The sequence below is a fragment of the Pogona vitticeps genome, chromosome 1, assembly GCF_051106095.1.
Source record: "Pogona vitticeps strain Pit_001003342236 chromosome 1, PviZW2.1, whole genome shotgun sequence".
Classification (NCBI taxonomy): Eukaryota; Metazoa; Chordata; class Lepidosauria; order Squamata; family Agamidae; genus Pogona; species Pogona vitticeps.
The window spans coordinates 304,265,195-304,290,672 of record NC_135783.1 but is presented as its reverse complement, the minus strand read 5'-3'; the positions used below and the strand labels follow the sequence as shown (position 1 = coordinate 304,290,672).

The 25,478-nt window shown below is 43.5% G+C and overlaps 2 protein-coding genes and 1 long non-coding RNA gene across 4 annotated transcripts in view; 1 reads left to right on the top strand and 2 right to left on the bottom strand.

Annotated features, from left to right (window-relative positions):
* Window positions 1–11,108, bottom strand: part of GPR176 (G protein-coupled receptor 176) — a 56,652-nt gene extending 45,544 nt beyond the window's left edge. Inside the window, exon 1 of the mRNA XM_020795724.3 lies at window positions 10,740–11,108. Within this exon, the coding sequence (XP_020651383.3) occupies window positions 10,740–10,965 (226 nt within the window). The 5' untranslated portion in view covers window positions 10,966–11,108. The remainder of the gene's footprint in view (window positions 1–10,739) is intronic.
* A 659-nt stretch (window positions 11,109–11,767) lies between these two features.
* EIF2AK4 (eukaryotic translation initiation factor 2 alpha kinase 4) overlaps window positions 11,768–25,478 on the top strand; it is a 70,238-nt gene continuing 56,527 nt past the window's right edge. Inside the window, exon 1 of one of the 2 annotated variants that reach the window (XM_020795736.3) lies at window positions 11,768–11,821. In XM_020795736.3, coding sequence (XP_020651395.3) covers window positions 11,783–11,821 — 39 coding nt within the window. In that variant the 5' untranslated portion in view covers window positions 11,768–11,782. Of the gene's footprint in view, window positions 11,822–20,490; window positions 21,475–25,478 lie in introns of those variants that run through there. The other variant, XM_020795735.3, reaches the window with a different exon arrangement.
* On the bottom strand, window positions 12,087–15,214 carry LOC140703194 (uncharacterized). Its single transcript, XR_012082567.2, has 2 exons — window positions 14,779–15,214; window positions 12,087–13,053 (listed from the first exon to the last, which is right to left on the bottom strand). It is a non-coding gene; the product is annotated as an uncharacterized LOC140703194 (long non-coding RNA).

Sequence of the window (25,478 nt, the reverse complement as noted above, 5' to 3'; positions counted from 1 at the left end):
TCCCGCAGCCAGTTTAATACAGAAGGACAAACTATGCAGGCTTCATATACTATTTATTCATTCATTTGTATTAACATCTAATTACTACATCATTCTAGTTCGCAAACTAGAGGGAAAATCATCTTGAACTTTTTCCACCCAATCAGCTGCTAGAAGTGGAGAGGTTTCCATGGCCAGCATGACAGCAAATCTTTCAATAGTTTGAAGTCACAAAAACATTTTCTCTTTTCTGCCCTTCACATTAACTAGAAAGTTAATTTGACCTGATAGGTGAAGGTAAAGGTTCCCCTTGACAATTTTTGTCCAGTCGTGTTCGACTCTAGGGGGTGGTGCTCATCCCCATTTCTAAGCCATAGAGCCAGCGTTTGTTCGAAGACAACCTTCCGTGGTCACATGGCCAGTGCGACTTAGACACAGAACGCTGTTACCTTCCCACCGCGGTGGTCCCTATTTATCTACTTGCATTTGCATGCTTTCGAACCGCTAGGTTGGCGGGAGCTGGGGCAAGCGACGGGCGCTCACTCCATCGCGTGGATTCGATCTTACGACTGCTGGTCTTCTGACCCTGCAGCACAGGCTTCTGTGGTTTAGCCCGCAGCGCCACCACGTCCCCCCCTTTTTTGTGTGACCTGATACTAAAACTCAATTACACTCATAACACATAAGTGCTAAGCAATCTCCATTTCAAAGGGAACAATCAGGTTAAGGAAAATTATTTATTTATTTTATCTCTACTCGTGTCAGAAGAACTATGAACAGATGTTTACAGGCTGTTCCTTGTTCTGAGACGGAAACCAACCCCCAATATCGAGGTAGCCAGACCAGCCGGCCCTCTACTCTACGCCTGGTGTTGTTGAACGCCAGGTCTGTATCTAATAAAACCCAACTGATTTATGATCTTATCTTGGAGGAAGATGCAGACCTGGCCTGCATAACGGAAACATGGATTGGCGGAGAGGGGGGTCCCCCCCTAGCTCTTATTTGTCCGCCTGGTTATGCTGTCCAACACCAGGGTAGACTGGAGGGACGGGGAGGGGGAGTAGCCATCCTCTATAAGTCCACCTTGGAGGTGGTTAGGCGCTCCTCGGTGGTAAAACCGGGTCTTGAGGCTCTCCACGTGTGGATTGGGGCCAGGGACGGTATTGGGATCTTGCTGGGTTACCGTGCTCCCCGCGACCCAGCCATTTCCCTACCGGAGCTGGTGGACTTTGTCTCCGCGGCACTGCTGGGTTCCCCGAGGCTACTAATCCTGGGGGACTTCAACGTGCATGCGGGGGCAGAAACGTCCGGACCAGCTCTTGAGTTCTTGGAGACCATGGCCTTCTTGAACATGTCCCAGCATGTCAACGGCCCTACACATGTGGGCGGCCACACATTAGACCTGGTCTTTTCCACCAATGGGAGCGAGAGTGGTCCGATGGTGACTGACCTCGAGTTGGTCCCCTTGTCATGGTCGGATCACCACCTAATAAAGTGTACCATCAAGATGGCTCTCCCCCCTCGCAGGGAGCAGGGACCTATTGTTATGGTCCGCCCTCGAAGGCTACTGGATCCGATTGGATTCCAGGATGCCATGAGAGGGGTTACGGCTGACCTGGCTGGCGCTCCTGTCGAGGCTCTGGTTGACGCCTGGTTCACAGCCGCGGCTAGTGCCGTAGACACGATCGCGCCTAAACGCCCTCTCAGCCGCAGAGATCGCCCGGCGCCCTGGTTTAACCAGGATCTCCGGATGTCGAAGCGGGTCAGGAGACGGCTAGAGCGCAAATGGAGAAAGGACCCGATGGTTTTTAATCGCATAGCTGTTAAGGTCGCTACTAACCTTTACCAGGCCAAGGTAAAGGCTGCCAGTCGAACATACCTCGCTAACCGGATAAGCGAGGCGTCTAATCAGCAGGCGGAATTATTCCGTATAGTACGTGACCTATCCGGAATTGGCCCGGGTGATGGGCCTCCCCCTAGTTTTACACCGGACCAATTTGCAGCATTTTTTAAATCTAAAGTGGAGGCCATCCGCCGGGACCTCTCCCCTTTTTTGAATACAGTGAGTCGAGCTGAGATGTCCAGCGCTCCGTCTTGTCCGGTGATTTTTGACTCCTTTCAGCCTGTTTCGCCCGACACTGTGGCCAGGACGCTTGATCGCTGCCGTGCTTCCACCTCCTCTTTGGACCCTTGCCCGGCCTGGCTAATCAAGGCAGCCAGGCCTTCAACAACGGAATGGGCTACTGTAATAATTAATGGGTCTTTCCTTGAGGGCAGATTTCCCTCTGCCCTCAAGGATACACTCATTAGGCCCATAAGAAAGAAACCTAGTTTGGCGGCGGACGAAATTGGCAATTATAGGCCCGTCGCCAATGTTTCTTTCTTAAGCAAGGTAGTCGAGAGGGTGGTGGCCGATCAGCTTCAGGCGTTCCTGGATGACACAGATGCCCTGGATCCATTCCAATCGGGCTTCAGGCCGCGCCATGGAACAGAGACGGCATTGGTCGCCCTGTGTGATGACCTGTTGAGGGAGGCCGACAGAGGCAAAATGTCTCTGCTGGTCCTCCTCGATATCTCAGCGGCCTTCGATACCATCGACCACGGTATCCTCCTGGGGAGGCTCACCGAGTTGGGAATAGGTGGCCGGGCATTTGCCTGGCTCCGTTCCTTCTTGGAGGACCGTCCCCAGAGAGTACAGCTTGGGGAGAATGTCTCGGCCCCGTGGAGCCTCAATTGTGGGGTTCCACAGGGGTCGATCATCTCCCCAATGCTGTTTAACATCTATATGAGGCCGCTGGGGAGGGTCATCAGGGGGTGTGGAGCCCTGTGCCATCAATATGCGGATGACACGCAGCTCTACATCTCCTTTTCTCCAACTACAGGAGATGCCGTTCTGTCCCTTCAGCGCTGCCTGGAGACCGTTCGGGAATGGATGCAGGAGAATGGGCTGAGGCTGAACCCGGACAAGACGGAGGTACTGAGGGTGGGCGCTCCCACAGTTGGGGATTTGGGAAACTCCCTCATTTTTGGGGGAGTGACCCTGCCTGCCAGGGATGGAGTTCGCAGCTTGGGGATTCATCTGGACCCAGCGCTTACTATGGAAACCCAGGTGGCGTCCGTGGTCCGCACCGCATTTTTCCATCTTCGGCGGATAGCCCAGCTGCGACCCTACCTTGATGTGGGGGCTCTCAACACTTTGGTACATGCGCTTGTAATCTCAAGATTAGACCACTGCAATGCGCTCTACGTGGGGCTACCTTTGAGGCTGCTGCGGAAACTACAGGTGGTGCAGAATGCTGCGGCCAGATTACTCAGTGGAGTGAGAAGATACCAACATATCTCGCCCACTCTGGCCGCATTGCATTGGCTGCCCATTCGATTCCGCATCGACTTCAAAGTGTTGATGCTTACTTACAAAGCCCTAAACGGTTTAGGACCTCAATATTTGGTGGAACGCCTTCTCCCACCTAGATCTACCCGTGTCACCCGTGCGAGCCAGGAGGTGAGGCTGAGGAGCCTGACGCCGAGAGAGGCCCGGAAGGAAAAGACCAGAAATCGGGCCTTCTCGGTGGTGGCTCCTCGCCTCTGGAACAACTTACCTCCTGAGATTCGCGCGGCTCCCTCGCTGGGCATTTTTAAGAAACAATTGAAAACACTGATGTATAGGCAAGCTTTCCCAACAGATAATCCCTGACGATTTTTCTTTTATATTCTTTGATTTCCATTTTTGTCTATTTGTAATGTTTTTAATAATTTTATTGTTGCTCTAATTGTAAGCCGCCTAGAGTGGTCTAGTATGACCAGATAGGCGGGATAGAAATAAAATAAATAAATAAAATAAATAAATAAATAAGACATGGAAGCCCAAATACTTGGCCATAGCAAACTGCAGTTAACCCCAAACACCATTTTCAGAGCCATTTCTAACCGAAAATGCAAACTATCATGGCACTGGCCAACACAGAGAGGATCCACCGACCACTAAACCACACTATCCTTGTGTGTTCTGGTGTGGGTATTTCCCAGAAGGGGCTACTGTAGTAGTGATTGGGAAAGGCTTCCCCTGTGACTCCTCTCCCAACACTACTGAAGCTATTTGATGCTTTAGTGGTACAAGGCGAGACAAAAGCTTCCAGGTTGTTGCTTATAACTCAATCAACCCTGCAAACTAGGAATGCCAAAAAACAACAGCAAAGTTCAGTGGACCCTCTACTTAAGGAATTAATCCGTATTGGAATGGTGGCTGCAAGTCGAAAAGTCTGTAAGTCGAATCTCCATTGACTTACAATGCACTGAAAACCGATTAATCCCATAAACAGTGGTTTTTATTCTATTTTTATTCCATTTTGGTTTTTTTCTGGTCTGTAAGTCGATTCTCTGGCTGCAAGTCGAATCTAAATTTTGCAGCCAGAGAAGTCTGTAACTCGAAAAGTCTGTAAGTTGAGCCGTCTGTAAGTCGAGGGTCCACTGTACCCCCCAAAAAACTTCTGAGTACACGACTAACCCCTTAGTCTGCCAGAGTGACAACCCAGATATAAAATGTTATTATTTTTATCGAAAGTATTTCAACATATTACATATTTCATGACATATTACACTCTTTCATGATTTACTTAACAAAAATGGAGCCAAAATGGAGAAGCCATGTATGAAAAACTAAGTACACCCTTACTACTTCGATAGGAATTAAGAGGTTAAGTAGCAGCTAGATGCTGCTAACCAAATGCTGTTGAGTAATTGATAATCGTGGTGACCATCGAGGGATATGGTGGCGATGTAGGTTAAACTGCAGAAGACTCTGCGCTGCAAGATCGAATCCATGCAACGAAGTGAGCTCCCGTCGCTTGTTCTAGCTCCTGCCAACCTACCAGTTCAAAAGCATGTAAAAATGTGAGTAGATAAATAGGTACCACCATAGTGGGAAGGTAATGGCGTTCTGTGTCACGTGACCACGGAAACTGTCTACGGACAAACACTGGCTCTATGGCTTGGAAACAGGGATGAGCACTGTCCCCTAGAGATGGACACAACGGGACATTTGTCAAGTTTACCTTTACCTAATTGATCATCAGTAAGTGTGATCATCTCTACAAAAGCCGAGGATTTAACAGATTGCTGGTCTGAAGCATTCAAGTGTGTGTTAACACAGAAACACATCTCATAGAGAAGCAATTGTTGCTGCTCATCAATCTGTGAAAGGTTATAAGGCCATTTCCCAAAAAAATTAAAGTCCATCATTCTATAATGAAGATTATTCACAAGTGGAAAACATTCAAGACAGTTACCAATCTTCCCAGGAGTGGACATCCAAGCAAACTGACCCCAAGTTCAGATCGTACAATGCTCAGAAAAATTGCAAAAAAGCCGAGAGTTACATCTCAGACTCTATAATCCTCAGTTAAATGTTATAGTTAATGAAAGTACAATTACAAAAAGATTGAATGAGTATGGATTGTTTGGAAGGAGTTCCAGGAGAAAGCTTCCTTTCTTTAAAAAGAACATGGCAACACAGCTCCAAAGTGGAGGTATTTGGCCATAATACTCAGTGTCACATTTGGTGAACACCAAACACAGCATATCAGCAAAAATACCTCATACCAACTGTCAAGCACAGTGATGGAGGGATGATTATTTGTGCTTGTTTTGCAGCTACAGGACTGGGCATCTGGTAGTCATTGAATTGACCATTGCTCCTCTATATACCAAAATATTCTAGAGTCAAATGTGAGGCCATCTGTCCAACAGCTAAAGCTTGGCCAAAATGGGGTCATGCAACAGGACCTGATTCCAAGCACACCAGCAAATCTACAACAGAATGGCTGAAAAAGAAAAGAATCAAGGTGTTGTGATGGCCCAGTCAAATTCCAGACTTCAACCTGATTTAAATATTGTGGTGGGACCTTACAAGAGCTGTGCATAAACAAATGCTCACAAACCTCAATGAACTAGCAAGTTGTAAAGAATAGTGGGCCAAATTCCTCCAAAACAATGTGAGAGACTGAAAATGATTACAAGTCATTGCTGCTCAGGGTGGTTCTACAAGCTATTAAATTGTAAAGTGTACTTACTTTTTCACACACGTCTTCTCAATTTTGGCTTTATTTTTGTTAAATAAATAATGACACAGTGTAAAATGGCATGTGCTGTTGTTCATCTGCAGTTGTATTTACCCAGCTTTCTGACCTGCTAAGGACCAGATGATTTTTATTATGTCCTGATACATAAACCATTGAATTCAAAGAGGATGTACTTTCTTTTTCACATGACTTTACATATTCAAAAGTAGATTAAAAGTATCAAAATGATGTAAACCAGCTCCATAATAAAAAGCAAAAATAAAACATATTCAGAGACTAGGCAGCATTAGGAATAAGAGTCACAGAAAATAATAAAGCTAGCAACCTGCATCGATACTTGCAAATTAGTAAAGCTGTAGCAGGGTCCCAGCGCCGATGAAGAGTTCAGCATAGTGGCAGGCATAGATTACCTTCTCCTGAGAGATGAAGTTCAGCAAGCAAGGGCTCTTTGCAAAAGGTAGATGGGCATAAACCTGAATGCTCCATTCTTCTGGTCCTACTTATATCTCATCATCCTCTCTCTAGAACTTTTGACCCCTTTCACGAATCAGGTTGCATTTCTCCACAAACTTTCTAGTAGGCAACTTCTGCAAAGGTAATATTGTCAGCCGCCTTGGGTCCCTTTTTCGGGAGACAGAGAGCATATAAATAAAACTAATAATAATAATCACCACAACTGATTAGACAAGACAGGTGCAATTCACATGTTTCTCACAGCAGTATCTTGTCCTTGAAGTTTTGAGATAAGATTTCTCACAGCCATAGCCAATGCTCTTAAGGTAACGTACACCCCCATCTGAGGCAACTCAGTTACCAGACACCAGTCCCACAGATAATTAACCCTCTTTTTGAGAATTTCATAACACAAACTTAAAATTATTTATATTTAAAATATTTCTATCCTTTCTCCTTAGAAGGGATCCATATGCTGATGTTAAACAAAACCAGTGAAAACACCAGTGACCACCACAAGACTCTGTGTCAGGCTCTGAAAAAGAGGGGCAAATACGAGGTCATCTTCCCTGTTATATCTGCACTGGGCCAAGCAAATGACAGATAAGTGTCTACCTATTTGGAACACATAGCAACACAACTACACCAAAAAGCTATTTTGAACTATGTTAGTTCGAAAGCATGTAAAAAATGTGATTTGATAAATAGGTACCACCACGGTGGGAAGGTAACGGCGTTCCGTGTCTAGTCGCGCTAGCCACAAGACCATGGAAACTGTCTTCGGACAAACGCTGGCTCTGTGCTTGGAAACAGGGATCAGTATCACCCTCTAGAGTCGGACACGACTGGACTAAAATGTCAAGGGGAACCTTTACCTTTACCTAGCGGACATAGCAGATAATGAGAACAGAAGTGGGTAGCAAACATTTATACACTAATATGGATATGCACTCTGGGGTTCACAGATGCATCATTTGATCCAGTCAGCAAAGCACAGGAGAATGAAGGGCAGAAGCTTTTTCTCTTTTCTCTGAATTTCACTTCTTGTTGCTTTCAACTGCTTTGGAAACTTAGGCCAGAAACATATTTTAGAGATAGTCTGGTACAGGAAGAGGGAAATTGTTCCCTAACTTAAGTGCCTAAGTGCCCTGTCACAAGATTCTGCCACCTCTGGGATTATGGGGACCAGATTGCTTGTTTGGGGCTTGGTCTTCAGGATATTGGTTATCACTGAAGTTTGACTTCAGTGATATACATTTGACATACATAGGAAGACTGCCTCAGTTGCCTCCCTGCAACAGTTAATTTGTTTCCAGCTTTAATTATAGGCCACCTGTTTCTGACCTTTCTGAGGTAACCAGACAGACAGAATATAGGAGAGTAGCACAATATTGTCTCTCTCTCCTTGCTTCAATAGTTGCAAATGTTGTCTTATTAAACAATATAATAATTTTAACATTTATGCTTAAGATAAAGTCATTTCTGTATTGACAGTGCCAAATTATATGACAAATCTCTTCATTGCTTCATTAAGTTATAGACAGCAGAAGAAGCCAACAACTGGCTTCAATGAACAGCAGCTTCTGCTAAGCTTAACTCAAAGTTTTCATGTACTTAGATAATAAAGTTTTAGATTATAGTGATGTGTTCAATAGGTATTAGACATTCAACCTATTCATTCCCAGTGAATACACCTTGAATAATATCACTATAATCATTGCACTTATTTTAATCAACTCCAAGTAATAGTCTTTTAATCGATATTTGATAAGTATGACAGGAGGAACTGATTGACATGTTTACACTGACTCTTCCCTTGTAATAGAAAAAGAATACGTATTACTGTACTTAAAAATTAACAACGGGATTTTTCAGCAGATCGTTCCATGCATCTACATACCCTATTGCTGTTGTTTTGTGCCATCAAGTCAGAACCAATTTTTAGCGACCCTATCAGGGCTTTCAAGTGAGATTTTTTACCAGTTCTACTCTCCCAGTGAGTTTCCATAGCTGAGCAGGGATTTAATCCTGTTGTCCAGAGTCCTAGTCTGTCACTCAGTCCACTACATCACACTCAAAATCATATCCGCATGCAACATATCCATACAAAAATGTTCCATTTCCTTTTAGGAGAGACAACGTCTGCTCCAGAAGAGACCTGTGTGTGTGCAAGATGATTGGCTGTCGCTTCGTTCATTTGCGAATGAGACAGCCAAGACATATAATCTCCATTAGACTAATATTCGCCAAATTTGTCACTTCCTGACTCTTGAGACTACAAAACTTCTTGTTCATGCCATGGTGGTTTCAAGTTTGGATTATTGTAATAGCTTGTTAGCTGGTCTCTTTTCTTCTCCACTTCGTCCTCTTACCTTGGTGAAGAATAGTGCAGTACAAGTAGTTTTAAACTGCCGTGCTACTCTCACATTTCCTGGCACCACAGGGCATTGCACTGGTTACCCATCAGATCAAGAAAATATTATAAGGTTCTTGTTCTGACATTTAAAGCATTACATCTTTCTTGCCCTAGCTATTTAGCGGAACTGGTGGGGTGGCATATTCCTTGTAGGACTCAATCAGCGGATTCTGGGCTCTTACTAGACCCTTGGACTAAGGTGGCGATCTCCAGACTTAGAGCATTTTCTCATCTGGCCCCAAAGTTATGGAATTCCCTTGCGCAATAGCTACATGTGGAACCAGGGTTGGACAAATTCAAACGAGATCTAAAAACCTACTTGTTCAACCTGGAACCATAGGGGTTGACCATGGAAATAGGCAATTATTGGGATAGAATTACTTTATTTCAATCATTATATTGTTATTATAGTTATCTTGATTGTTGTCTCATTGAATGATAATTGCTTACTGTATGTTTTTAACATTGTAATTATGTTATGGTTGTATTTTAACTGTTTTTGACTATTGGAATGCACTCTACTCTGGTATAGAGCGCAATTCTTCTTCTTCTTCTTCTTCTTATTATTATTATTATTACTACTACTACTACTACTACTACTACTCATTCTTTATTTATTTACACCCAAAAGACCTGCACTTCTATATGCAGTTTACAACCATAGAAGGTGGTGCACAGATAGGAACTGCACTGAACACCTAGAAGTGCAGAATGTTCTTGCATAGCATAATTGCTGCTGTATGCAGGATCAGCACCATTAACTTTGACCATCTATTTGAAAGAGTCTGATTACAGATACTCATTTCCTCCATCCTCAGAAAAAGTGATTCATGCTATGCATCTGTCAAGTGAGGAGATCCCCACATGTTGAACAGGATGTATGCAGCTGGCTTATTATTGTGGATAAAGTTATCTAGAGTGGAACTATAGTTGTGTGGGTGTGATGCAGAAAGTTGTTGATTCTGAATTGAAACCTTTCTGCTGAAATATTTCGCCTGTGAAGTTCACTGAGCAGCCTCAGGGAAACCAATCTCTCTCAGCCGAAATATTTCAAAAACAAAAAAGTACACTGATTAGTTGGCTCCTATAGACTTACATACTATTATCCTACACTGGTTCAACCCCACAGCCTTTAAAAAGTTCAACAGAACAGACAATTTCAACCTTTCCGCTTAGCACTAGTTTCTTACTGAAAAAGAAACATTAATACAAACATTTAAATCATTTTATATGATGTCTAGGGAGATCTGGCAGATTGGAGAATAGAGCTTAAGTATATATGGAACTTCTGAAAAACTTTACAATGCTATATTGCCCACATTATTGAAAATTAAATGGATACTGGTTAAAAAACAACAAAACACTCAAACTTCTTCTGCACCTTTCCACTGCATAAAAATTGGACAGTTCTTGTTTTATTTTCAACCTGCCTCCTCAACCCAATATATCCACACAGCATTTTATTGTCCCTGTTGAATAATGACAAAATGCAAACGTCCCCCCCAGTGTGATTCTTAAGGGTGATTTTTCTCAAATAACACACACATATACATGGCAATGTCAATAAAACAAATGCTCAATTAATACATTGCATTCATTACATATCAGGTTTGCTGACACCTAAAGTTAGCCTAACACCCGCCCCCTTGGAGAGACATCACAAAGCTAAACGTGTCTCCAGATTTACTGAAGGAAAACAAGCCAGGATGCTTTTCCCCGGTGGTACCCGCAGCCTCAGACTCCAGCCGCGCTGTAACAAACAAGACCACAGCAAGCAGGCAAGGGGGGGGGGAACGGCGAGTGGGTTGACTTACCTAAGAGAGAGCCTATAAAGATGACAACTTGAACGACGATAGTAAAGTACAGGTACGTCTGCTCTTCCCCGTATTCCTCGTCTTCGGGAGTCCTGATCGCAGGGGCGCTTCGGTTGATCCCTCCAGTTTGTGCACCGGATGCGTTCCAAGCCGTGGCGATAGCCGGATAGATGGGATCCTGGCCACTTTCATTGACCGAAGTCACCCAGCTTGCGTTGTACCCCATGGCCAGAGGTCTTGTTTTCCTTTATTTAGTTATTTATTTATTTTATCTAGCAGCCTCCGCGCACGGATCCAACCTTCTTCGCCAAACAAAGCGCACAGGTCGATGACGGCTGCCGCAATCGCAGCCCGCTCGCCTGCTTTTCCACCAAAATCATTTCTGGATCCTGGGAAACATCCGGCTATTCAGGTATCAGTCTCAGAAAGAGCGTCGTGCACGTCAGAATCGGCGAACAGGGCAGGGAGCGGATCGGGCTGCTGTCGCGGGTGGCCCATCTTTCTCGCATCATCTCCCCCGTGCCAGGGCGCGCGTGCCCCTCGTCGTGCCCACACCATCCCCTTCCCACTCCAGACCTCGTAATCTTGGTTGCATCCAACGAGGAGACTGCTGGATCCCGCCTCAGGGCTGGCGCTGAGCTTTCACATCCTTCGGAGAGAAACAGCGCCTCTCTCAACTCCCAATTCGAAATCCTAAAGCAGGTGCCGTCTCCGTCTGCAGCAAACCCTGAGATCCCAGGTGGCTTTCGATCGGTGCGGCTTCGGATGCAACGCAAGCGTGCGCCTAGCGCCGCCCGGAGCGCCTGAAGAGCCGCCTGCGCTCCCCCCCCCGGGGGGCGCTTCGAGAGCTCCCGCCTTGCCTTACTTCCCGAACTGCAGAGCTAACTGCACGGGCAACTCCCCCACACCTTGGTCCGCACCGAGATTAAGACGCCTCCTTCGCCGGGGCTCCTTGGCTGCTCCCGGTCTTTCCCGCCTGAGCCCCGGAGACAGAGGGAGCGCGCGGATCACGTGGCCCTCAGCGGCGAGTTCGGGGCTTTTTGATGGCAGCCATCTTGCCTTTTGCAGCTGGCAGGCCAAAGGTTTGTGTCAAATCACCGGGCGCGATAATTTCATAATTTAGAAAGTTGATGTTAAGTTATTTAAAGAGCGGGGCTTGTTAAAGGGAAAGGGCACGCGGAACATTGTGGGGGACATTTCTTTCTGTCCCCCTCAAAGAAACTCATATCATATTTTACAACTTTCAGGGCTAACTCAACGCCATAAAACTCACATACAGAAAATCCATTTGAAAATCCGTGTATGCACAATGGGTGTCCACATCAATCTTTGTCCAGTAAGATTTGGGGGGTTTGTTTTTCCGAATGTCGGCTGATAGCCAATGTACACTGAGATCAAACCCATAGAAAAGGGTTTGCATTTAGGCTGTTTGTAACTTCAGTTTCCTTTTTTTTAATGAAAAGAGATTGGAGAGACAGTTTCAGCTTTCCTTTAGGTGTAAGCAACGGTTCCTTAAAATGTCCTGGGACATTTATTTCCAAATATAGAAGCAGACTGTAGTGGAGGCAAGCAAGACCCACTATGCAGCAAATAGCAGTTTCCCAACATCATTTCTCTGCACAACAGCTCTCCCTCTGCATCCTAGTTTTCACTTAGCAGGAGGGCCTGGATCTTTAATATTTTAAATGACCTGTTTCTCTTCTGCTTCAAAGTAAAAAAAACCTTGTATCACCATTTGTCCTTGTTTTATCAAAGTTCAAGCTATGACGGGTGCCTCATTCCAAAAATTCTGTCACAGATGTCTCCAGCTACCAAATGACTATACTGTATTCTATTATTATTTATTTATTTGATTTCAATACCACCCCTTTAATGTTAGCATTACACTGATAATGTGTTTACTGATTAAAACTACTGTGAAACCTCACAAGAACCCCATATAATAATCAGATTATTTAACTTTCTCTTTGTCTTTTAAAGTACCATTTTCTTTTTTTAAAGCAACATTCTGAGCTTGAGCTCTCGCACTCTTCCTCAGTTGTCCATCACACTTGAGAATGCTATATAGAAAGTGGTTTAGCCAAACCTCTAATGAAATGCTCCCAAATAGCCTTGAAGGTAGGCAATCAAGAAAATAATGATTGACTGATCAGTAGCAAACACAACTCAGAGGCTGAGGGCATTAGTGAGGACTTTTGTCCTTGTTCCACATGCTTTGATCTCCATCTCCAACAGTTCCTTAACACTGACCATGCTGCATAGGCCTGCTGGAAGTTACAGGCCAAAACATCTGGAGGGTCAAAGGGTCTCCACTCTGGAAGAATGAACAAGAATGTTATTGACATAAGCCCTTTCTCTCCAAAGCTGGACCAAGCTACACTGAAATGAGTCTAGGAACTCTGTAATTAGACTGAAAGCTGAGTCACCACCTGTCATTCAAGTGTACTGTACAAAGTTGTTGTGGGTTTTTCGGGCTCTTTGGCCATGTTCTGAAGGTTGTTCTTCCTAATGTTTCGCCAGTCTCTGGCTGGCATCTTCAGAGGACAGCACTCTGTCCTCTGAAGATGCCGGCCATAGAGACGGGCAAAACATTAGGAAGAACAACCTTCAGAACATGGCCAAAGAGCCCGAAAAACCCACAACAACCATTAGATCCCAGCCGTGAAAGCTTTTGTGAATATATTGTACTATACTGTACAAACTTTACAAAGTGTCAAAATATCAATGGAACAAAATACAGTAGTAAGTCTCCAACTTGGTAAAGAAAATAGTAAGTCTCTAAGTATGTGAACATAACATGCAGGTATGTCATATTTTTAGTGGTTTGCTTATTTTGCTTATTTCAGTGGCAGTACAATCTAGAAACATCAGTACAGTGGTTCCTCGCAAGATGAAATTAATCCGTTCCATGGTTAATGCCGTCTAGCAAAAATTTCATCTCACGAAGCGCGTTTTCCCATAGGAATGCATTGCAATTTAATTAATGTGTTCCTATGGGGGGGGGAGAGAAGTCAGAAACCAAAAAATAAGCATTCCTTGTCAAACAACTTAGGGGTGAGCTTGTCCAATTGTCTACGAAAGTGAGGTTGTTTTGGGGTTCTAACAAAGTGCGTTTTTAGAACCAGCGAGTTATAGTTGAAGACAACCGAGGCCATAGTAGATTCCATGGGTGTTGTTATTAAATTTCTTAAGTTCTCAGCATATGAAGAATTTAAGAAATTGGAAACATTGTCATTTACTTTGTCTGTCCAGATTAAACATTTATAACATACGGATAGCACATTGTCATCTATGTGTGGCTCAGGTGGAAGATGTATTTGAGAGTGATAGTTAAAAATAAGGGCAGGTGATCACTTTCTAATCTTTGTTCAACTGTGAATCCCTTAACAGAAGTGGCTAAAGATGGGGAAATTAACACATAATCTACCACACTGCTTCCTCTCCCTGAAATGAAATTCTGCACAGTTATCAAACAAATCATTGCCATTAATAATATGAAGAGAAAGGCGTACAGCCATTCGAGCCAAACATAACCCACTGTAATTGGTCGTCAAGTCTTTTGATAGTCTATAATTCCTCAAGGTGTAAGACTCTACTGGTAGCACATCGCGAAGATTGGAGGAGTAAAAGATATAATTATTTGGTCCTATCATTGCATTCAGATCTCCCATAAGTATTACATGTGCCTTAGGTGCTAGGGATTCTAGATAAGTAATATAGAACTCCAGTTGGTTCCATATATGGGTTATTTGACCTTTGGAAGAAGACAGGGGGATATAAATGTTAATAAACAAATAGGAGTTCGTCTAGGTGAGAAGTAGCCCTGCAACTGCAGCTTTATCACAAGGTGAGAGCCATTTCACCTGAGCCCTCAGGGTTGTAGAAAACACTAAGGCCAGCCCTGCCTTTGGCCAATCCTTCACATTACTAGGAGCTGCAGGACTGTTAAACACTAATTAACCATTCAAGCTGATGTCATCTATACTCCAGGTTTCTTGCACAGCGATTATGTCATGAGATCTGAGATAATCAAATATACCTGGGTCATTCAGTCTGGAGGCCCAACCAGCTATGTTCCAAGAAAGGATTTTCAGATAACCAGCCCTTGAGGTTGGGGCTATCTTTTGGGTCCCTGATGCAGCCTGTAGATGTAATACTGCCGAACCAAATAAGTGGGTTGGCTGTGACATCCAGCTGGGTTTTATAAGGTGGGGATTTAAACTACTTTCTGGCGCTTATTTGGTCAGTAGGTGAAGTTCCAGGTACATCTCTCCTTAGTTCTTGTATAGTTCCAGCAGGATCGATATGGGTCTTAGTACTTAGCCTGGTTAAACTCCACAGGATGCCAGTCTGACTTCGCATTTGCTCGGTTATTGGCATAATGCTACGCATTAGCATACATGTGTGATTATTCCTATGTGTTCTCCTTCCCATTTTGGCAATTGTATATCTATTTTGTATCAGCACTGGGATTTGCCTTCCAACGTCAACAGCTACTTGTACATTGTTGACCATCTTTCCTGATGACGACTCCATATGGTTATTAAATGACGGGTATATATTTGGCAGTGTTTGAGGACTGTTTAATAGCTAGACTGTTTTTTTGGGCAGAAGCTTCCCCCTTCTCTGTTATGGGCATTTTGTCTTTCTTCCCTTTTTTCAGAGTATGTGGTTGTTTTCCTTCTTTTGGAGACACTTCATCTGTCTTTCCGTTTCCTTGCCACTGAGTGACTTGATTGTTTCTGTTTTGTAGGTCATGTTGCAAGGCATCTAACACTTGAAATAAGGGTTTAAACTGCATTTTCTGCCCTTTTTTGGTGAGGTGTTTGGAACCATTCTTGCCTTTATTGGTCTTGTTGAGCTTCCTGCTTGGTTGTGTTGTGAATTTTCTAGAGTTTGTTGTCCTTTGTTTATTTGGAGCTTTGGTGTCCTTTTTTGTTTGGGGCATCGTCAGTTCCTCGCTGGTGTTTCTTTTCAGAGTATTTGGGGTGATTTATTGTGTGGGGGTTTGAGTTGGTAGGGCCCATTCATTTTATCTGAGTCCTAACTGATGGGCAAGACCTGCCCTTGGATTGTTGGAGACAGAGGAAAGGAGCTCTTCATAAGTGAGGCTGATGATTTTTTGCATGGTATTAGGTGATAAATTAAAGTTTTCATCTGCTTTTGCCCACAGTGGTCGATTAGATGTTCCTGTATGGTCAGTGGCAGTGGCTAAAGAAGGAATAACCCTTTCCTCCATTTGAGCAAACAACCGCCCTAACAAGTCTTTTATTTCCTTTAGTGAGTCCCTAATTTCCAGTAGGGTGTTTGGAGGTGAAATTGTGCCTCCTTCAAGTGGAATTGGGACTTGATTACACTGGGCATTGTTAGATGTGGTCATTCTCAGGTCCTTCAGCTCCTTAACTATGCTCTTCTCGGGTGTGATGAGCTTTGTTGGATTTTCAGGATGAGTATTAATGTGATCGGCAGACACGTCTACAGGAGTAATTGCAGGAATACTCCTATTGCATACCGGAGATGTAAAATGTTCAGTTCACAGCTCGCTGAAGTCATAACTTAGGAGGCAGCTCACGTGACTGAGATTCAGGAGGTGCTTCTGCTCAGTGATTGAATTTGGTAGATCAATTAATTAATTATTTAGCCTTCCTGTCTGCTTTAAGAGTAAGCGGCCATGGCTGCTGCTTGCCTTCACCTTCCTCTTTGTCTATCTTCTGGTCATTAGGAGCACCACAGTGCTGCCTTGTCCTTCCTCCAGCTCCACTGATGAAAGTAATAGGAAGGAAAACATCTATAACACTTAAATGTTTGCCTCTACTGGAGACCAGCCCATCATCAGCTTTTTGGAGAGGGTCTATTCTTAGGCAGAGGCAGGCAATCAGGTGCTATAGATATTTTCCTTCCTGATGCTTTCCTCAATAGAGCAGCTTTTGTGCTACTCCCCTTTTACAACTTCGGTGTAGCTTTCATTGGCACTACTCTTCACCACATCTTTACCATCTCAATCATCTTTTTCTGTTCCTCATGTATGGATCTTCTCTCACACACACCTGGAATTTCTACAAGTGGGGGGGCACTTGGGACCCAGTACTCTGCATTATCTAAGGAATAGATAATTTGTTTGATCTGAAGGAAAGAAAAACGTGCAGATCACTTGGATGAGATCTCACTAAACCTTCTGCAATGGCAAACTCCTGCTGAACCTTCCTTATCATGAAGACCTTCTGATAAGACAGTCCAAAATGAACCAAGAGATAGTGCAGGAAAATGAGACTCCCCGACTCGAAATCAATAAATCAGCTACTGAGGAAGAACAAAGAACAAGTACAAATAGCACTCAGGTATGATAGTAGATTAAAGCCAAAAGGACATCCAGTGGCGGATGTGCACAGAAGTTAAAGGAAAGTTCAAAACTGTATAACAAGACAACTGGAACATGGAATGTGATAAGTATGAATCAAGATAAACTGGAAACCATAAAGCAAAAAATGGAATGTATAAACATTGCAGTGCTTAGTGTCAGTGAACTAAAGTGGACTAGAAATACAATTACAAAGTGTTCTACTCTGGGAATGACAAAATAAGAAAAAATAGAGTTGTTCTAATATAGAAACAAGATGTGGCACAGTTAGAGCTACAATATCTGACTGAATGATATAAATCAGATTTGATGAAAAACCTATCAACATAACAATCATTAAAATCTATATTCCAACTACCACTGCTGGAAGAAGATGAAATCAAAAATGTTTAGATATGCATCCAATAAGAAATTCATTACACATCAGTACAAGCTTAGAATTATAGGTGACTGGAAGGCAAAAATAGAGAACAAAACAGAAGCAAATGTTCCTGGGAAATTTGGCCCAGGAGACAGAAACAAAGTAGGAGAATGATTCACATAGTTCTGCAAAGCCATTAATCTATTCATTGCAAAAACATGCTTCAAACAACTGAACAGATAGCTGTATGCATAGACATCACCAGATGGTCAATATAGAAATCAAATAGTCTACAGTATGTAATTGGAAGCAGGATATGGCAATGTTGTATTGTCTCAGCCAAAACAAGACCAAGAGTTGATTGTTTTACTAATCATGAACTGTTAATATCCAACAGAGTAAAACCTGGGGGTGGGGGGTACTAAAAGAACTGTAGTGCCAAATTTCAATTTAACCAATACTGTATTCCTGATTAGAGATGGAGGTATTTGTATTCATACACGAATACCCCCCACACAGCTGGACTTAACGAGGGTCCAGCCCCTGGGGCCAGACTGTCCACTCATGCATTCGCCAGCCATGGCAGCCTTCCAATTGTTCCTGGAGCACAGCTCTCTTTCCACTCTTCTAACCAGCTCCAGGCAGGGGGAGGGAGGACGCGTCTCTCTGCATGGCTGCCGAGTGGATAGATGAGCAGAAAGAGAGCTGCGCTCCAGGAAAGATTGGAAGGCTGACCAAGGCTGCCACCGCCAGTGGACACATGAGTGGACGGTCCAGCCCCAGGGGCTGGACCCTCATTAAGTCCAGCTGTGTGGGGGGTATTCGTATACAAATACGAATACACGCATCTCTATTCCTGATTAATTCAAAGTACAAATAAGAAATAGATTTGCATTACTAAACTCAGTTGACTGTGAACCAGAAGAACAGTGGATTTAAACAAGAGATAATATTGGGAAGAATGCAAAAAGGCAATTCCTGGACTAAAAAGAGAAGAAAAGTATAGATGGATGATGGAAGAAACATATTGTAAAGGACAGATGAGAAGCAAAAGTAAAAGGGGAGAGAAATAGGATCAGAACCTGAATGCAGTTTTTCAGTGAATGTCACATAAAGACAAAGATTACTACTACAACAACCAGTGTAAAAAAACAGAGGAAAACAACAAAAGGGGAAAAACAAGAGATCTCTTCCAGAAGGTCCAAGAAATCAAAGGGAAATGTAAGCCTAGATTAAGAATGCTGAAAGACCAATGGGGAAGCACACTATCTGACCAGGAGAAAATAAAGAGAGGGTGGAAACAGTACACTGAAAACCCATACAGAAGAAATAAAAGGATGGCAGACTTCTTTGAAAAGGAATCGTATGATGAAGAACCTGCAGTTCTAGAAAGTGAAGTGAAAAGTATTCTGAAAGTACTAGGAAAAAATAAATCCTCCGAGGTGGATGGGATACCAGTAGAACTACAGTGGGGTCTCTACTTAAGAACGTCTCTACTTAAGAACAATCCAACTTAAGAACAGCTCCATTTGCTAAATTTTGGTTCTACTTGAGAACAGAAATCCAAGATAAAAACAGGGAAAAAAAACCTTTCCTGCTCTTTTTTTAAGGTCATCTTAGGTTAAAAAAAATTCTCCCCCTAGTGGTAGAGTACGTATTAACCAGCTTTGCATTAGTTCCTATGGGAACTAATGCTTCAATGTACGACCGCACCTCTACATAACAAAAAAAAAACAGCCAGAACGGATTAATTGGTTTTCAGTCCATTCCTATGGGAACTTTTGCTTCAACTTAAGAATGTTTCAACTTAAGAACACCATTCCAAAACGGATTAAGTTCTTAAGTAGAGATTCCACTGTAGTTTCTATGGACGGAAAAGAGCAGATACGGATTAAATGGTTTTCAATGCATTCCTATGGGAAATGCAGATTCAACATAAGAACTTTTCAACTTGAGAACCACCTTCCAATACGGATTAAGTTCTTAAGTAGAGACCCCACTGTAATTTAAGCCACAGAAAATGAATCTGTCAAAATCCTAACAGGAATAGGCCAACAAATATGGAAAACAAAACGAGGGCCCACAGACTAATTTCCCATGCGAGCTCAACAAATGCTTTTACCATATGTGGAGCAAGAAATGCCTGATGTCCAAAAAGGGGCCCTTGATATCATATTGCAAATATTGCTACTAGAGTGCACCAAAGAATTTCAGAAGAAGATCCATTTATGGCTTATGGCATGTCTCAACACTTGATTTTCCTGTTAAGACAGAACATGAAGGGACATAATGGTTTCCTATAGGCAAAGGTGTCAGACAAGGATGCAATTATCCTCTTATCTATTCAATCTTTATGCAGAACATATACAGAAAGCTAGACTAGATTCAGATAAAGCAAGAGTGAAAACTGGTAAAGAAACATTAATAATTTAAGTTATGCAAATGACATTATTTTATTGGCAAAAAGTGATGACTTGAAATGACTTCTGATGAATGTGAAAGAAGAAAGTGCCAAAACAGGACTATTGTTGAACACAAAGACAAAAATCATAAAGACAAAAATCATGACTCCAGAATTACACAATTTTAATATTGACAATGAATAAACTGAAATAGATTTTTTTAAAACACTTTGGTTCAGTCATCAGTCAAAATGGAGCTTGCATCCAAGAAATCAGAAGACTGAGACTTGGAAGAGCAGCAATGAAGGAACTCACAAAAACCATAATTATAAGGATCTGCCACAAGGCCAAGTTCATCTACAATATTGTATTCCCAATCACTATGTATTGTATGAAATGAAAGCTGGACAGTAAAGAAGGCTGTCAGGAAGAAAACTAATTTGTTTGAAATGTGGTGCTGAAGCTTTGGGCTGCCAGAAAGTCAAACAAGTGGTCCTAGATCAAATCAAGTGTGAACTATCTCTGGAGGCAAAAATGAAGACCTTGGGCACATAATGAGAAAGCAAGACTCCCTGGAAAAGAGAATGAAGTTGGGGGAAAGTGAAATCATCAGGAAAAGACTAGGACCAGATATGAGAAAAGAAGCCACAGCCTTCAGTTTGCAGGAGCTGAGCAGAGCTGAGCAATGGTCCTTTGGGAAGTCATTCCTTCATAGGGTGACTATAGATCAGAGTTGACTTGACAGTAGATAACAATAACAGGGGAGCAAGTCATGCTTTGCCCAAACCAAAAAATTACCAAAGAATTCACAAAAGTGAAGCGGAGGGTCCTTATTTCATTCTTTTATATGTATCTTGTGTTCAAATGTCCAACCAGCGACTGTTGTGGAGCATCCCAGAGGGCCTCCAAAGATAGTGTCATTGGCCCTCGCCACCCGTCATTTTCCCGGAGGCGAACAATTCTTTTAATGACAGAGGTGTAGTAGAGCCTGCTTGCCTTCCGGGTATTTTCAGTTTCGGCTCTAAAAAGTCTAATCCCATTTAGCTGGTGGGAAAGGCATTATGTGATTCGTACTCCCAACCACGTGGAAGGTCAATTATTCCGTTTTAGAAAATGGTGGCCGTGCGTCTGTCTGGAGACCAGACCAAGCGCGGCGAAGTCCCAGACGGCGCGCGTTTCGCTTCCCAGCGGTGAGGCGGAGGCGGCGCCGCTTTCCACCGACTGGGCCTCGCCACCCGACGCTTCCCCCCCTCTCCTCCTCGTCCTCCTCCTCTCGCCGTCGCAAGAGGCCCGCGCCAGCCTTCGGCGGGGCCTGCAGACAAAGCGGAAGAGCCCTCCTCGGTCCCGCCCACCGCGGTTCAACCGCGGCGGCCAGGAAGGGGCCCTGACGCCGGAGCCCTCGCCGCACCCTCTCTCCTGGCGTTCTCCTCCTCCCGCGGGGCTGCCATGGCCCGGGTGAGCCGAGCCGGGCAGCCGCCGCCGCCGCCGGAGGTTCCCGAGGCCTCCCCGGAGCAGCCCGAGAGCTACCAGCTCCGCCAGGGGAATGAGCTGCAAGTGCTGGAATCTATCTATGGGCGGGACTTCCAAGACTTACGCGTCGGCCAGCCGTGGAAGGTAAACGTGGAGGAAGCTGGCATGGTTTTCCGTCAGTCGCCCGCAGAGGTTTGCAAGCTCTAAGGGTACTTTCTGCGGACATTTCCCCCCCCCTAAAAAAAACCTATTTTGGGGATGAATTAGGGTATTCATCTTTAAGCCTGACCTTTAGCTTTTGTTTGCCTGACTAGGCTGGACCTCATCTTCGCTGCTTGTTTCCAAAGCTTACCTACCTGAGATAATTCAACATTGATCTCTTTTCATCGCCTCACCCTTTTGCAGCGGTAGCCCCAAAATGATAGGGCAAAATGGTGTCTCCATCCTTTTTAGCTCAAGTGACGAACTGTAAATCCATGTCCCGTTCGTTACCTGCCAAACATGAAATTGCAGGGAACTGCCGCTCTGTGTCACATGCATCATTTGACACTTTGTTGCTCACCCCCAGTGACTTGTTTTGATTAGGTGAGGGGTTTTTTGTAGCCACAGAGAAGCCTGACATGGTGCAGCACATAGATAGCACACAGCATGGAACCATGGCTCGCAGAGGATATTTGACATGGCATATATGTGGCATATATGCTGGCATTTTTATATAAGGCAGGTCTTGATCACTGTAGAGGGGAGTTGCAATGTTTCCAAGTAAACTTGTGCACAACAAAGATACAAGCTTGTGTGTGTCATGTAAGGCTGTTCACTGGTCTTCTGTTTTAAGTACTGTTATTCCTTTTAGCATGAGAAAATTACCGGGTCATTTGACGAAATATGATACGGTATATAACATTAGTAACTAAATGGAAGAGAATCATTTTGGGTAGGGAGTGGATCCTGATTTCAGGACTATATCCCTAGGGCAGAACTGAAATATTTCTGAAGTATAATTAATTTGCTCTATATTTTCACAGATTCTTAAAATACCTGGTTCTCCCACCCTCAGATTTTCATCTTGCAAGCTCCTTCATTTCTGTAAAATACCAAACGAAACCTTCCTTATTCTCCTGTGGGCTTATATACTGTATTTGTTGTTTAGTCATTAAGTTGGGTCCAACTCTTTGTGACCCCATGGACCAGAGCACGCCAGGCCCTCCTGTCTTCCACTGCCTCCCAAAGTTGGGTCAAATTCATGTTGGTTGCTTCGATGACACTGTCCAGCCAACTCGTCCTCTGTCGTCCCCTTCTCCTCCTGCCTTCACACTTTCCCAGCATCAGGGTCTTTTCCAGGGAGTCTTCTCCTCTCATGAGATGGCCAGAGTATTGGAGCCTCAGCTTCAGAATCTGTCCTTCCAGTGAACACTCAGGGTTGATTTCGTTCAAAATAGATAGGTTTGTTCTCTTTGCAGTCCAGGGGACTCTCAAGAGTCTCCTCCAGCACCACAGTTCAAAAGCATCAATTCTTTGACAGTCACCCTTCTTTATGGTGCAGCTCTCACTTCCATACATCGCTACTGGAAAAAAACATAGCTTTGACTATGCAGACCTTTGTCGGCAAGGTGAGGTCTCTGCTTTTTAAGATGTTGTCTAGGTTTGTCATCGCTTTCTTCCCAAGAAGCAGGCGTCTTTTAATTTCGTGGCTGCTGTCACCATCTGCAGTGATCATGGAGCCCAATAAAGTAAAATCTGTCACTGCCTTATACACACACACACTGTAATAAAGAGGTTGAGAATTTTATTATTGTAAACATTAAAAAGAAATATTACCATTAGTTCACCATTAATGACATCTTTCTCTGGTAAGTATGACATGCAGGAAGGAGAGTTATTGAACTCCATTACTGGTGAGCATCAAAAATTGATATTTATCAATTAGTTGCCACTTATTGAGATGGCAACCCATTTCTGACCTAGCTTGATAAGCCAGAAAATGCATGAGCTTTCTGCGGCTCCCTTGATCCCACCACTTTAATTTATTTAAAATATTTTTACCCCACCTTTCTCCTTATAAAGGACCTAAGGTGGCTTCCATCATTAAAAGACAGTATTTAAAGCTAACAACAGTGAGTATACAAATACTAAAAAGATCAGATGAACACAATACTAAAAACAGTAAACAAAAGCAACACCAAAACACATTCAAAGCAGTAAAGTACAATAATCCATTTTAAACCCCTTTCATACAGACAATTACTGAGTAAAAGCTTGCCTGAAGAGAAAGGCCTTCATGTGCTTGTGGAAGGACAGCAAGGATGTGGCCAGCCTGTTTTCCTGTGAGAAGGAGTTCCAAAGTCTGGGAGCAGCAACAAAGAAGGCCCTTTCCCATGTCCCCACCAGACGCATCTGTGAAGGTGGCAGGACAAGGGAAAGGCCTCTCCTGATAACGTCCAAGCTGATAAAGGGAGATGCAGTCTTTGAAATAGCTTGGAGCCAAGTTGTTTAGGGTTTTATAGACTAAAACTAGCACTTTGAATTCTTCCTTGGAACAGATCAGCAGCCAGTGGAGCTGCTGCACTTTGAGCAGGTGAGGAAGCCACGGAGTTAATCAAGCTTCCTGTTATATTTGACTGAGAAAACCATGATTAATGGATACCAATTAAGCAAAGATGGGCCAGAATCCTATTGCCCATTGACACTTACAAGGGTGAAATAGGATAAGGCTTGGTGGAAAATCATTTTCCATTCTGAAGTGCTGATTACATTTCTTGACATGTACCTAGAAACGCAACCAGTACTTTTTTAATGAGAAGCAATTTCCTGCCAAGTCCTACATGATTTATCTCATGTAAGCATACATTAGCAGTAAGAATCCGGTCAGTGGGTTAAAGATGGCTTCATCTGCAAGCTAATTCTTGTGCATATCTTTTTTTCCAAGTGTAGACAGTGTATGCACATGCTCAATGTGGAAGACTCCCACACATTCTGCAGCAACAGCAGTAATAGTTCATCATCATCATCATCATCATCATCATCATCATCATCATCATCATCATCATCATAGCCACATTATCACAAAAATGCACAATTTAGGACTCATTCAGTTTAGTGTAGAGCACCAGCCATCTCTAGTAGCTTATGCAGATTGTAATATTTAGTCTCATAGGCAGGCAGCAAAAACAGGGAAGTATTTCTTACAGTAGCTGAAGTCCTGTTACACAACTACACTGTGCTTTAATGATGGTGATGTGATCATATGGCAATATTGATCTTTATTTTATTTTAAAATGTCCTATTTCTATTCCTCTTCAGGTGCCAAGGCTCTCTAGGTATCTCTTTTGCCTTTGTGACACTTGGGTTGGGAGGGAGCCTTTAAAATTTGAAAATCACCACCGGATGAGGACCTACAACAGCAGTCTAGTGGCAGATTTTCAATATTAGCCCCTCCCCCCATCCCAAGATTCCCAAAGGCCTCTCCTAGGGAACCTCAGAATCTGAAAGGTGGAATGAGGAAGCTTTCAATGAAATTAAATAAAGATTAATGATTACCTAGTGAGGATGCATTATCATTTATGTGGCAGAATTGTGCCGATTGGATTTCAACCATTTTATATGCCTAAAATATCAGAGCTGCTTTTGTACGGCTTCGCAGTCCTTACTCTAGAATCCACATGATTAATGGTTTTCAGAGAGCGAGCAATACTAATCTCTGTCAGCTGCAATGGAGTAGGAATGGATGTGTGTGTGTGTTTAGTCGTTTAGTCGTGTCCGACTCTTCGTGACCCCATGGACCAGAGCACGCCAGGCCCTCCTGTCTTCTACTGCCTCCCGGAGTTGTGTCAGGTTCATGTTGGTTGCTTCGCAGACACTGTCCAGCCATCTCATCCTCAGTCGTCCCCTTCTCCTCTTGCCATCACACCTTCCTAACATCAAGGTTTTTTCCAAGGACTCTTTTCTTCTCATGAGATGGCCAAAGTACTGGAGCCTCAGCTTCAGGATCTGTCCTTCCAGTGAGCACTCAGGGTTGATTTCCTTTAGAACTGATAGGTTTGTTCTCCTTGCAGTCCAGGGGATTCTCAAGAGCCTCCTCCAGCACCACAATTCAAAGGCATCAATTCTTCGGCGGTCTGCTTTCTTTATGGTCCAGCTCTCACTTCCAT